Here is a 13,483-nt window from a genome sequence, read left to right on the forward strand (position 1 = left end):
ATTCCCGGCGTATAGGGTGAAAAAGAGTTATGGCAGATGAGGAGCTATAATGGCTAAATCGAAGTAGAGATGTACGCTGCTGAGTCCACTGAGGATATCGTCAAGCTCGAAAGGAACGAAAGGAAACGGTAATGATAGGCACGCTAGTTGGTCCCTCTTTAGGATTGCAAAGTAGGCCCGCGGTTTAAACAGAATTAGGCGCGGCCGTCTTTTGCGTCTTTGGCTATTGTGCGAGTCGAAATTTCGTTATGTGTCAAGGTATATCGTATGCTCCGCAGGCTCATACCGCACGCAGCCCGCTTTTCACATAGAACGCCCACTAGATACACATACCCCCTCCTCCAAGCAGCACGTACTATGTCCGCGGAAGCTCACCCCGTCTCTTCCACTTCAAAACCCGCTCCCCCAGCCGAGGGTGTTAACCCCATCACCCCTGCTGCTCATGAAGGCAAGAAGAAGGAGAAGAAGGAAAAGAAGGACAAGAAGGGCGGTGGCGTTTCCGGTCCTTTAGAACTCAGTCCTCCACCCGAGTTTTTCGCTGAGCGACTCAAGATCTATGACGAGTGGAAGGCAAAGTACGACAAATTCGTTGCTGGTAAGTGTCCCGATCTATGTCTATACCTCTCAGTCGTGTGCAAAATGTATTGCCGAGTCCGGGGCTATCTTGTACAAGTTTGCCACCCACGGGCTGCAGCTCCAAGCCCAAGTGATCATTCGCAGAGCTGGATTTGATGGACTTCATAATGTTCTTTTAGAAACAGTAAACGAACTGACATTGCGTAGAACAACCTCGTGAACCCATCACCATCACCTTCCCCGACGGCAAGACGGTACAGGCCACCTCGTGGGAGACCACCCCTCTTCAGCTTGCCAAAGACATATCACCTTCTCTCGCTGACCGAGTGATCATCGCCAAGGTCAACAACCAGCAATTATGGGACTTGACCCGTCCTCTTGAAGCTTCTTGCTCTCTTGCTTTACTCGATTTTGACTCTCCCGACAACAACTACGAAGCCAGACAAGTCTTCTGGCATTCTTCTGCCCATGTTCTCGGTGAAGCTTGTGAGAGACGATATGAAGGTTGCTGTCTCGGCTACGGCCCTCCCCTTGAGGAAGGTGGTTTCTTCTACGACATGAGTCTCGCCAATGGCCGCACGATCTCCCAAGATGACTACAAGCCTATTGAAGACGTCTGCAAGGCTGCTGTCAAGGAGAAGCAACCCTTTGAGAGACTCGAGTTGCCCAAGGAAGTCTTGCTCGAGATGTTCAAATACAACAAGTATAAGCAACACTATATCCAGGACAAGGTCCCTGATGGAACCTCTTCTACTGTCTACCGATGTGGTCCCTTGATTGACTTGTGTCTTGGTCCCCACGTTCCTCACACCGGCCGTATCAAGTCCTTGGCTGTTACCAAGGTGAGAGTGGCGAGCCGGATATCGGGCGTCTGCTGATGATATCATACTAGAACTCTTCTTCTTATTTCCTTGGTGACGCCAAGAACGACACTTTCCAGCGAGTGTACGGCATGTCTTTCCCCGACAACGCCCAAATGAAGGAGTACAAGAAGTACCTCGAGGAAGCCGCCAAGCGAGACCACCGAAAGATCGGCAAGGACCAGGAGTTGTTTATCTTTAACGACCTTTCTCCCGGAAGTGCCTTCTTCTTGCCTATGGGTATGAGGATCTACAACACCTTGATGTCATTTATCAAGGACGAATATTTCAAGCGTGGTTTCTCCGAGGTCGGATCTCCCAACATCTTCAACGCCAACCTCTGGAAGACTTCTGGTCATTGGCAAAACTATGCCGAAGACATGTTCCAACTTAAGGCTGACGAAGAGCAGCTCGCTCTCAAGCCTATGAACTGCCCCGGTCATTGTTTGATCTTTGATGCGAGGGAGAGGAGTTACAAGGAATTACCTTTGAGGTTTGCCGAGTTTGGTGTGTTGCATCGAAATGAGGCTAGCGGTGCTCTTTCAGGTTTGACCCGTGTCAGGCGATTCGTCCAGGATGACGGCAAGTCTTACAAGGTCCCATTGTTTGATGCATCGTGCGCTGACCTTCTCAATCCCTAGCCCACATCTTCTGTACCCCCGACCAAGTCGAAGCCGAGCTTTACTCTGCCTTTGAGTTCCTCGACGCCGTGTACAAGCCTTTCGGTTTCACCTACAAAGTCGGTCTCTCTACGCGTAATCCCAAGAAATGGATGGGCGACCTTGAACTGTGGAACAAGGCTGAAGGCACCCTCCGAGAGGTTCTCGAGCAAAAAGTCCCTGGTAACTGGCACGTCAATGAGGAGGATGCCGCGTTCTACGGTCCCAAGTTGGACTTCCAATTGACGGATGCCTTGAAGAGGAGCTGGCAATGTGGTACCATCCAGGTGTGTCCGATCTCTCCCATTACATCAAGCATCACCATAATATTGTACTCATACCCATACTTAATGTAGCTCGACTTTAACCTCCCCGAGCGATTTAACCTCAAGTACCACTCTCCCGAACAAAATCCCGACGGCACCCAATTCGCTCGACCAGTCATGATCCATCGTGCCATTCTCGGTTCCCTCGAGCGATTCATCGCCATTATCACTGAATCTACCGGTGGCAAGTGGCCTCTCTGGCTTTCCCCCCGACAGGTCGTCGTCATCCCCGTCGCCAAGCCCTTCACCGAGTATGCCCAAAAAGTGGCCAAAACTTTCCAGGAAGCTGGTTTGTATGCCGAGGTGGACTTGACGGATAACACTTTGAATAAGAAGATTAGAAATGCCCAGACTGCTCAGTGGAACTTTATCATGGGTAAGTCTCTTCTTTCTCATTTCTGTACTTCTTTTTTTAGTAAAATGCTAATCAAACTATGCAGTTGTGGGGCAGGATGAACTCGACGCCCAAGCTGTCAACATCCGTAACCGTGACGATGAAGTACAAGGTCGAGAGGAGACTGTCGCGCTTAGCCGTGCTGTTGAGCAGATTGTCAAGTTGAAAGAAAGCAAGGCCGCTGTCAGCAAGTTTGAGTAAAAGTAGTCTAGATAGTTTCGTTTTCTACAGCGAGATCAGTTCTTATCCAGGGGTATTTTGAGGGGTGTGTGTATATTTGGGTTGAGGACGATACAGATACAGATGAATTTTTACTCACTGTATAATTGCAATTGATTACCAGTGCTTCCACTCTTACTACCGAATAAGGCATTCATTTTACAAGGGTTATTCCGTTGAGTACCTCCCCAAGTTATGCTCGTCTTATACTCAAGATACTCAACCTTATCGCTTGTCCACGGCGGAATCCGTCCCTCTCCAGGTATCGGTCTGTCATTGATAAGCATCATCCTTCCCTATTCCGGTTTGCATCCCACCGCGATCCGGATCTCTGACGGAATTGGGGGCTCGACAGTTACGATTGATAGGTGATCGGGCATGGCCGTTGAAAAGTGATGACGTATCAGTACCTGGAAACCCGACCTGAGCCAGAGCAGTAATGTCGGTCGGTATTTCCTCGCTGGGAAAGAAGTGCGCCCAGCCATTCTACAAGGAGATGCCAGTAAGAGGAGGCTGCGGCCAGACTCTCTCTCGGCGATACGGCTGTGCGGTGAGTCTGAGGCTGTTCCTGGCTGACCCCCGTATGATCTCCAACTGATATCATTTTCAGCTTTAAGACACAGCCGGCCTACGTATTGGCCAGCCCTTCCTCGCTTGCTCTTCACTTTCCGGCTTCTCGCACCTCCACTTTGTTGCCTTCCCTTTCTATCGAACTAAAGGTCGGACCGGAATTGTAAGTTATTCCTGAATGCCTGCGCTTTCTGAACTGATCTCGTGAGCCACTCTTGATATTTTTCTTGCAAAATCATGAAAAGATGATCAGCAGTGCTGCACCAACTGCATAACGACGCTTTCGAGGGCCAGATTACTGTGGTTGCCACCAGAACCCTTATCAAGAAGATCCAATTGCCACACCCAGCTTTACCTCTCTATCTGTCCTCACCAAAATCGGTTTTCTGTTATCTTTTACTTTGTATGCCGCATATCACCTCGGATGGAGTTTGTGATGGCTACGTACAGTCAAGGGATTTTGGACGCTTTGCTGCAGCAGTATAACAGCCCTTGTTTCTTTCGTTCAAGAGGTACTTCCGGAAGCAGACCCTCAAATTCTAGGTCAACTGGCGGCTCGACTGCATCCAGAAAATTCAGAGTTTGCAAAAACAAAGGGGTGGAGAAATTGAGGACAATCTGGGATTGGATCGACATTGATTGAAGTCTGCCCTGTGTGCGGGAACCCGGATTGTACGGAGCCTTTATGGGATTACACTGTCAAGAATATTCCTCAGCGATGCCCTCGATGTCGTTTACCCCTTCAAGGTCTATAAACAGCAAATGGATAAGGCAGATGGGGCCCTCAAAAACATTCTTCAAGTCAGGCGGGATAAAGTCTGGCGCCAGATGAAAGGCAGACTGTTATTCCCGGCGGGCCGGTGCGCATTACTTCATGGGTCCAAATGCTCTCTCTTTGCCAGCGTCCCTACCCATCTGAGATCGTCCTTACACTGCAACCTTTTGGTTGGCATTACACCTGGACCAATTGCATTCAGAACTTGAGAAAGACGTGGTTTCGGGAGTGTTGAATGAGCGAGTAAATGGGAGCAGCGGATACCTGCCGAGAGGGAGTGAAAAAGCTTGTGGCAGATTCGTTTCATATGTTCTGGAAGAATCTATTATAGTTTCCTTTCTTCTCATGCATCTCATAGACATCCCACAGCGGGGAGGATAGGTCAGGAGACGAGGGAGGCGGACTGAGCCCGCTGTACGTAGACATGTACGTAGATTCGTCTTGTTCGTAATGCGAGGCCGCTGGATGGACGGGGATAGAAAAGGTATATATAGACCGAGTCGATAGACTTTGTTACCAACATGCCACCAATTCCCCTTAACTCTCAATCTTCTTTGACTAAGATCTATCCTCTCCTCGCGCTACTACAGTACCTACTACTGAGAGCTCCTTCCTGTGCTTCAGGCCAACTTAGAATGGTGATCAGACATATAGTAGAGTTGATTTGCAACCAATTGCAGGCCGTTTTATCACATGCAACGGTCACTGATCTGATGTTTTTGTTTTGAGTAATCTAGTAGGTAATTTATATGGGGTCTATCTTACCCAAAATTGGTGTAATCTGTGTTGTGAGGGATATAGGCCTTTGGATTTAGACGAAAGCCATTAATAAATGATGGCCATTTAGGTGAAATGTTTTTAGTAGACAGTGCGAATAAACCGCCGACCCTTCTTTTATTTACTCCTTGCATCCCGAATGTATCTATTGATTCCTACCTTTCTGTAGATGTATTATTTTCATCTATTCCATATCGTATACACCCCATGTGAATATGATCCAGACTCTTAGACTCTTAGAATTCCTCGTCGTCCTCGGCAAATAAGAGGAAACCAGAGGCAGCAGGACGCGCCCTGTAGAATTCATATCCAGGAGGGAATCGCTCCTCCTCCTCCTCGGTAGACGAGTTACTGGCCATGGTGTTGGTGGTATCCTGACGCTTACAACTGAGAACGAGTCCCACTGGACTGAGATTGAAGTCAGTAACTTTTCTGCGCCTGTGCGCTGATAAAGAAAGGTCCTTGCAAGTAATTCACGGTTTCAGATAACAACTTACGTGGTAGAGTTCTGAGTGCTGCCGTTGCCTGATTGAAGGCCTTGGCAATGGGAACCCAAAGACTGGGCGTCTACCGTCTCCGTGTTAGAAGTAGTTGATTTGACGTCCTTTCTGTCTGTTTTGGCTGTAGGCGCAAAGATTTCCTGTTTTGGGAGTGTTGCGATGTTGAAATGAGGGAGACTACTACTCCTGCAAGCGTAGGCTTTTATGGGCGACAGGTTACGATGATGAGAAATAGCAATAAGTGATAGCTTTACGTTTGACTTGTTGGTTCGGTTGCCTTTCCTTTCGAGTCAAGACTTGAGGCTCCGATTATCAACACGACGTACGATCAATGGCCAAAGGCGTACGCGACACGATTCCCGAATTGCTGAGTTTGTCGGCGCATGATGCGCGAATGTAGGATGAAAAGAATGGCAGGCATAGCAAACTGATCGACGAACGTTGATTTGCAACCTGCTTGCGACAGTTGAAAGGTGGGGATGGACATTGCGTGGTGTTTGTTGTCGAGTTTAAAAAGCAGCGAGCAACAAACGAAGCCTGAAAGGTAACGGATGAGAAAGGATAGTACTCGTACTCGTAGTAGTATTTAGTCGGTCGCAGGGAAGTTGTGACGGTTGTCCCAGCTGAGAGTGAACTTGTGGGGACCGAGACTGAGGTAGTCCTTCTCAAGCTCAATATGCCAGTTGGCTGCACGGAGGCAAGAAGCTGACAATATACTGTGATTGGCGCCGGGAGAGTAGCGAATACCCTTAATGAGGATAATACCGTCTTCCACAGGAACACGTAAGTCACCTTCCTCGTAAGACGAGAATTGGTGCATAGTGCCAGCAAGGCCGAAGTTGATCACCTCAGCAGGACGGAGATTGACAAGCGCAGAGCGAATGTTGGTGATGTGGTGGGATGCACGTGTATCAAGCATGAAATAGGGCGAAGCATTGGCGGTGTCGTTGACTAAGGTGATGGTAGCCCAAAGGTGGACATCATCTTGCTTGAATTGTCGAATAGAGTAGGAGCAGAACTCCAGGCTGTAGCGTCGATGAATCTGGCAGAGCCGCTCTGGCCCTGACTAGATTTTTGCTGTCTGATGTGCTGTATCGCTTGTCGGATCTCTGCCTGGGAGGGATCACCTGCTGCCTTCTTGCGGCACTCCTTCTCTTCATGACCCTTAATCCCACACCATCCACACTTTTTCACTTCTCCACCTTTCTTCTTCTTATGCTTCTTTCCACCTTTCCCCCCTTTTTCACCATTATCCTGTTGTCGTCGCCCCCCCTTTTCCATCTTGACTGCTGCATTAATTTGCGCATCGCGGAGGTCTTGACGAGATCGGATGTCGATTTCTTCGTTGAAGAGACTGCAGAGCTCGGCCCAGGTCTGGGTAGAGCGACCACGAAGACTGGTTCGAAGAATGGTTTGAAGATCTCTGGGAAGAGAGAGGAGGAATTTCTCTCGACGGTCCCAGTCGGCCACGTCGAGGCCGATAGACTTGCCCTCAGAAAGTAGAGCGAAAAAGGCGTCGAAGTGTGCTTGCATCTCCTGGGAGGTGGCATTCTCACGCAGAGTGAGGGTGTCTAGACGCCGGGAGATATCGCCCTTTTGAGCGTCGTTGCCGACACTGAAGAGCGAACAAATAAGCTTGTACATATCATGAGCGGACCACAAACCGTCGATCTCTCCCGCAATAGCCTGAGAGACCGAGAGGATTATGGCGGCCCTGGCCTTGGACTCACGGCTTTGCCATTCGTCCCACTTGATAAGCTGCTTTTCGTTGAGTTCCTTCTCGCCACTGGCGTCGAAGCCAGAGGGAGGATTTGCGCCGGCGTACTCCCCCGGAGGGCGGTGACTTTCCCCTTCAAGGCGATAGGGTTCCTTCTCAAATCCTTCGAGGACGCGTCGAGCACCTCGTTCGGAGAGATAAGCGAGAATAGCACGGCGCCAGGCGATGAAGTTCCTGTTGCCGATGAGCTTGGGGATAGATGAGATGGAGGTCGAGTATTGTTCGTCTGGCATGCTGACGGATTGGACTAACTAGGTGTCGAAACCTGTTGTGGTCCTGGCGAGTGTTTAGGAGCTATAGGACATTCCGATACGGATTGAACGCTCGAGTATAGTCGTTATGTGCGCTTCACGACTCTTAATCTGTCAGAAATTGGTAGATGAAATGTTGCAGAAAGGGATCTAGCCACTACGATATCCATATATCTGGTGACGTGGAAGGCTTTGGAATCTTCTATCTAATGTGGGTGAATTATCTAAACTACGTTCACTTCCGATTGATTTTAGTTCCGAAGCGTGACCTCCGGCCATATCCGCTGCTTCTGCATGAAATGTTTTTGAGAAGACGTCGAAAGTGGAAATTCCTGCAATATTCATTTTCAGGTCATAACTTAATATCAAAAATCGAGGACACAGCTCAATTTCGAACATGACAACGCCTTCCAAATCTTCGAACAAGCGGTTTCGCGACAACGAATCAGAAGTAGACGAGACGGGCTCTCAAATCGAGAAACAAGTCAATGCCACAGCTTCCACTTCGACTTCGAGGCCTGCCTTATCTTCCCACGAGTCTGAAGGCTCGTCTGTTATGAAGACTAAGAAAAAGAAAAAGGCTCAAACCCCTGGTATTGTGTTCATCTCGAGAGTGCCTCCTGGTATGACTCCGCAGAAGATAAGGCATTTGATGGGGCGTTGGGGAGATATTGGGAAAGTGTATGCGCAACGGCGAGATGGTAAGCTTCCAATTCGGCCCTTGCATTTCCGACTGACTACGTTGCTGTAGCTCCTGGCGGTTATAACCCAAACTCGGCAAATCAGAAGAAACAAAAGCATGCCAGCGCCAACTTTACTGAAGCCTGGGTAGAGTTTTTGGATAAGTCCGTGGCGAAGACGGTAGCTTCGATGTTGAATGCGCAAGTAATTGGTGGTAAGAAAGGCGATAGGTAGGTACTAACACCGTATTTCAAGGAGTTGGTCTGATATGTACTGTTTAGATGGAGAGATGATATCTGGACCATGAGATACTTGAGTGGATTCAAATGGGAGATGCTCGGTGAACAAATCGGTTAGTCTAATCTCGCCAAACTATTGGTATACACGACTGACGCATACGCGTAGCATACGAAAGGCAAGCTCACCAGGCTCGCCTTCGAACTGAGATCACTCGGGCCAAGACGGAGCAGAACGAGTACCTCAAGAACGTTGAGCTGGCCCGTACTCTGGAGAAACGTAAAGCAAAGAAGGCTGCTGCCGGTGGACCTTCGGAGAGTGCACCAAACCAGGATGCTCACTCCAGGAGTTATAAACAGAGGAACGTTGTGGAGAAACCCAAAACTCTGGAGGGCCAGGGAATGGACGGGGTCTTGAATAACATCTTTGGATAGAAGGGAGGAGTTGGATCTAGGTATTAATAGGTTGTATGTACTCTAACTTCGTTTTTGACAACTAGACTTTCTAGGTAATATTTATTACACGTTCTCTCCTTTCGCTTGACCACCAAACGCTCGCTCATAGCTTACCCTCACATCGAACATTTTGGCACCTTACGCCGTCCACACATGTTTCATCCAACCCCAGACACTTTTCACCCGCGGAGCTTCACTGACTCTCCATCCGGATACCTTGCCGTTTACATGCCTTCATGAAGCATAGGTAAGAAATTATGATGGATACGGCCTCTACTAGGACAGTGGTACCGCTACAATAATGGAGGGTTTACATTGAGAGTTACCAAACAGGGAAACTCGGAATTGTATGATAACTTGCACGGAGTCGCGGATCCGGACCGTAAGGCTATCAGACTTCTCTTCACCCAAGTAGGCTATTTATTTACAGCGCTAAGAATTATGTCTGACGTTTGTTGAGGTCGTAAACGAAGCGATCACTCGCGATGCGTCCCGAGTCCTGTTATCTGATGGCAGGCTATGGCTTGTTTGCCGCCGCTTGGTTGATACTTTCACTGATGATGTTAAACCCAAACGATGCTTCATATTTTAGCCTTCTCCTTTATTAGGCAACAATGGGATCAATGTTGATACACCTTCTGATGCCCCCGATTCGCCTCAGGTTCTGACTGAATTGCCCTTAGGCCTCTGGTGCGCCTTATCATTCAATGATCCTCGGCCCAACAGCGAACAATCGCCTCCCAAGCAACCTGCTAGCCCAGATCCGCGTAGTAGTAGTAGCGCAGGAGAGGATAGGTCTTAATCAAAGAAGATTGCAAGTTAAGGGGGAATTGGTGCATGCTGGTAACAAAGTCTATCGACTCGGTCTTATATATCTTGTCTATTCTCGTCCGTCCAGCGAAGCTCGCACTACGAACACAACGAATCTACGTACATGTTTACGTACAGCGGACTCAGTCCACCTTACTCGTCTCCTAATCCATCCTGCGTAATCCATCCGTCCCGTATCCTTACAACGCTGCGGGGCATACTTAGCTGCAAGTAGCTTGCAGAGATATTTGAGCTCTTCTGCACTGATTCTGAAGCCTCTCAGCCTGAACTCGACGCTTCGGAAATAACGCATACTCACTTTCACCATTCGTTAACTCCCTAATAGCCAACTTTCGCCATATCTCCGCTATACTCCTTCCCTCTGTTGTTGAGATTTTCAAGGAGCCTTTCCGCTTTCTTCAGCTTCTCTGAAACCCGATGCGACATTGGTCTGCAACTATTTGCTGCAAACATCGTGTCAACACGAGCACAATGAAGAGCAAGAATCGAACGTTCACCTTATCTCCTTTACCCTGTCCCATAAACTCAGTAGCTCCCCCAGTTTCTCATACTTCCTCCGCCTCTCCACAGACGCTTTAATCTGGCCCTGGTCCTCTTGCGTCTTTTTCTGATCGTCCCATTCACTCGCCGACTTCGTCTTCGACCATCCCTTCTTTCCAACCTCTTTTATTAAGAGACGCACACTTTCCAGAAGTCTGATTTGTGTATTTTTCGACCTTGTCCTGATCCATAAAACTGACATGGTAAATCGTCAGTGATCATGATTGGCAACTGACATGTACAGACACTAACTTAAATCCCTTCTCCGGCTTTGGTTTGCGTGTTCAACACGAAAACATGTTCCATAAGCGAAGAGATTTACTTGACTCTCTATTGAGTCTGACAAGGGTTGCCAATGCAGACCAGAATCGCTCCACTCCCTCCACATCGCTCAAGCCAAAGCCGGGAATTAGTCTAGGGTGATATCGCAGTTGACATAGCCAGTCGTGTGCGTGTGGGTGAAACACAGCGACCCCAATTGCTAGCAGTCGGCGGATGTCGTTCACCCTGTCATCTAACTCCCCTGCCAAAATGTTCCCCTAAATTCATGCTCAATATATAATGCTTGGACCAACCATCATATTACTCACCAGCCGAGCGTGACTTTCGAAATTACATCCAATGCCATACAGAAGCCCTATACAAACATTGGCGTCGACATTCCAAAGGACGATGGACTTCCTCGGTCCGAAAAACCGCTAATCACAATGATGCATGTACATCTCGACGTGACAAATCGAGAGCTTGTTTCAAAAGCATCTCCTTCTGGAACTGTATGTCACGGTAGATGCCTAAGGCTGACCGCACAAGAGGATCAGGTCGACGTTCCTCCGCAAACTTGTAAGGATAGGATCAAAATTGGGAGTCTCTGACATGCTTTGAGTGATTTCTCTGCGAGATATACCACCTGTCTGCCGATGGTAGGCCCATGAAGCTTTCAAGAAAGCATCTATCCCCAAAGGAGATTCTTTCCAAAGAGTGTGTAAGAAATGCAGCAATGATAGTGAGAAGGCGATCGTGGGGCTTTGTGGCGATGCCGCCACGAATCCCATCTTAAGAAGGCGAACGGGTTCGGATGTTGCGCAGGCTGAACAGAAAGAGATAGCCTGTTTAACCCCTAAATGGGTTATGTGTGACGGAGTTAGTCTAGCTGCTCGTTTAGATTAGATGACTACGTGGTCTTGTTCGTTCAGATTCTATATCCTACTTTAATTTTCTCTTTTGTAGCTTTCTGGTCTTTCCTCATCACTATCTTGTACACTGCTCTCTGAGACTGTTTGTACGAAGGTGCTGAGTGAATACCAGTTCAACAATATGATGTAGTCAGTGTTTGCGGTTTTACAGAAGAGTACTTACGTTCGTCCGCGATACGGAAGGTAATTTCCCGCGAGTAGCTCCGGAGCCCATTGCAGATACATTTGTAAAAGTCTAGAGCCTCCTATGGGCCCGAGCCAGAAGAATAGTACTCGCTAGGCACTGCATTCAAGCTACTCTTTGTCACCATTCCATTGGGCAAATTACCTTCCAATGGCATGGTTTATTATACTGGCACCAACGTTAGCTCTCTGTCTAATCAGAGTATCCTTGCTCTTCTCCTCATAACGCACATACGCAAGGAACGTTGAGTCTCGCACTGCCGTCCAGTTGCCTTGTTTGTTGGTCATGAGCTGTTGTTACGACGTTTTGCGAATGCGCGCTCTACATGAATGAACGTAGAACGAGAAGTGTAGCGCGCTGGTTAACGGTTGACGTAGGATATTTGAGGCACATTGCCACAGTCTTCTAGCTCTCATTCATTCGTGTCGATTTCCTCGTGGTGGACGCCGGACGCATTGATATCCCGGTCATCACCATCCGGCCAGTCATCCCCTCTCCTGTTCTTCCCACGTTCAAAGCCTCTTCATGATGGTTTAACATTTCTCTTCAAGCTCCGTTTCCATTGCTTCCCTCTCTCTTTCCTTGGCGTGTACAGCCTTCTTTCTAATTTCTTCCTGTATCTCCTTTGCTTTCTTACCTTGATAATGATGGGACCTCCTGCGCCATCGCGGACAATCTTCACATTTCTCGCCAAGTAAGTCTTCCCGAATCGCGAACCTTTTGACTGGCTTTGGAATGGAGTCTTGGATGTGGGCGGATTGACAGGGCATCGCGAAGAATTGTCGAAGATGAGGATGTTCGTGGTAGACAGCCGGGGTGGCAATGTTTTTTTTTCCTGGTGGATCCAGTGCTATCAGGGGAGAGCGTATGGATTATTCAAGGAACGCCGAGATGGACAGTCAGAAAAATCAGAAATAAATGATTCAGAAGTTTGGAAGAAAGGAGATGGATGAACCATTTACGAATAGGGAACAGAACTAATAGGAAGTGAGGTTGAGAAAATGACGCGACGCATCTGATCTTGTTGTTCTTTTACTTGCCGACGGCTTCAGCCGCGCGGGTGACATCGACGCCAGCAGTGGGCCCCGACCGGTGTCAAAAGAATATACATAAGAGTCACAGCACGTGGTGGAATCGAGCTCCTCAGCTTAACTCCTTAAATCATTGGTTGCATCTAAGCAGTGAAACTACAAGTTTACTACGCTGTCACTAAAAACCCTCTCTGTTGTTCCTTCTTTTTCCGCTGCGCCATCGTCGGACGACGACGGGACAGGGGGGTGTTATGAAGGCTATGATCGTGGATAAAATACATATGATTAAATGCTTTAGATATACAAACGTCTTTGTAGTATTCTTGAAGTGTTTTTAGCATCCGCTAGTCGTTAAATCATCAACCGACTATCACGCAACTATTACGAGATGACAGATCATTATTAATAGTGATGCTTTGTTTACTAGTATGGAGGCAATTACTTACTGGTGGATATCGTTATCAATATTCCTCATATGTTTCGTACCGTTAAAGTAAGCATTTGGTAGTCGAACGCAGTCAACGATGAGACCGATGAGCTCATACACACAGTGATAGTGGGGCAAATGATCAGTTTACGATATAATAATGATCGCTTAGAAAAACCATAACTAAACAAGCTTTCCGATCACTTGCGTAATTCAAGCC

General features: G+C 48.0%; 4 protein-coding genes across 4 annotated transcripts; 2 read left to right on the top strand and 2 right to left on the bottom strand.

Annotated features, from left to right (window-relative positions):
* Positions 1-267: 267 nt before the first annotated feature.
* On the top strand, positions 268-3,016 carry CNBB5220 (hypothetical protein; the record flags this gene model as incomplete). Its single annotated transcript, XM_771902.1, has 6 exons — positions 268-595; positions 784-1,418; positions 1,469-2,018; positions 2,078-2,382; positions 2,452-2,797; positions 2,862-3,016. The coding sequence occupies 6 exons, from the start codon at positions 268-270 to the stop codon at positions 3,014-3,016; spliced, it is 2,319 nt and encodes a 772-aa protein (XP_776995.1).
* A 2,376-nt stretch (positions 3,017-5,392) lies between these two features.
* CNBB5230 (hypothetical protein) lies at positions 5,393-6,077 on the bottom strand (the record flags this gene model as incomplete). Its single annotated transcript, XM_771903.1, has 3 exons — positions 5,393-5,564; positions 5,654-5,842; positions 6,004-6,077. The coding sequence occupies 3 exons, from the start codon at positions 6,075-6,077 to the stop codon at positions 5,393-5,395; spliced, it is 435 nt and encodes a 144-aa protein (XP_776996.1).
* Positions 6,078-6,242: 165 nt separating this feature from the next.
* On the bottom strand, positions 6,243-7,666 carry CNBB5240 (hypothetical protein; the record flags this gene model as incomplete). Its single annotated transcript, XM_771904.1, has 2 exons — positions 6,243-6,640; positions 6,724-7,666. 2 exons carry the CDS (start codon positions 7,664-7,666, stop codon positions 6,243-6,245), a joined length of 1,341 nt encoding a protein of 446 aa, XP_776997.1.
* Positions 7,667-8,081: 415 nt separating this feature from the next.
* On the top strand, positions 8,082-9,036 carry CNBB5250 (hypothetical protein; the record flags this gene model as incomplete). The annotated part of the gene is made up of 4 exons (XM_771905.1): positions 8,082-8,385; positions 8,436-8,595; positions 8,647-8,717; positions 8,771-9,036. 4 exons carry the CDS (start codon positions 8,082-8,084, stop codon positions 9,034-9,036), a joined length of 801 nt encoding a protein of 266 aa, XP_776998.1.
* Positions 9,037-13,483: the final 4,447 nt, after the last annotated feature.

Source organism: Cryptococcus neoformans, chromosome 2, assembly GCF_000149385.1.
Source record: "Cryptococcus neoformans var. neoformans B-3501A chromosome 2, whole genome shotgun sequence".
NCBI lineage: Eukaryota > Fungi > Basidiomycota > Tremellomycetes > Tremellales > Cryptococcaceae > Cryptococcus > Cryptococcus deneoformans.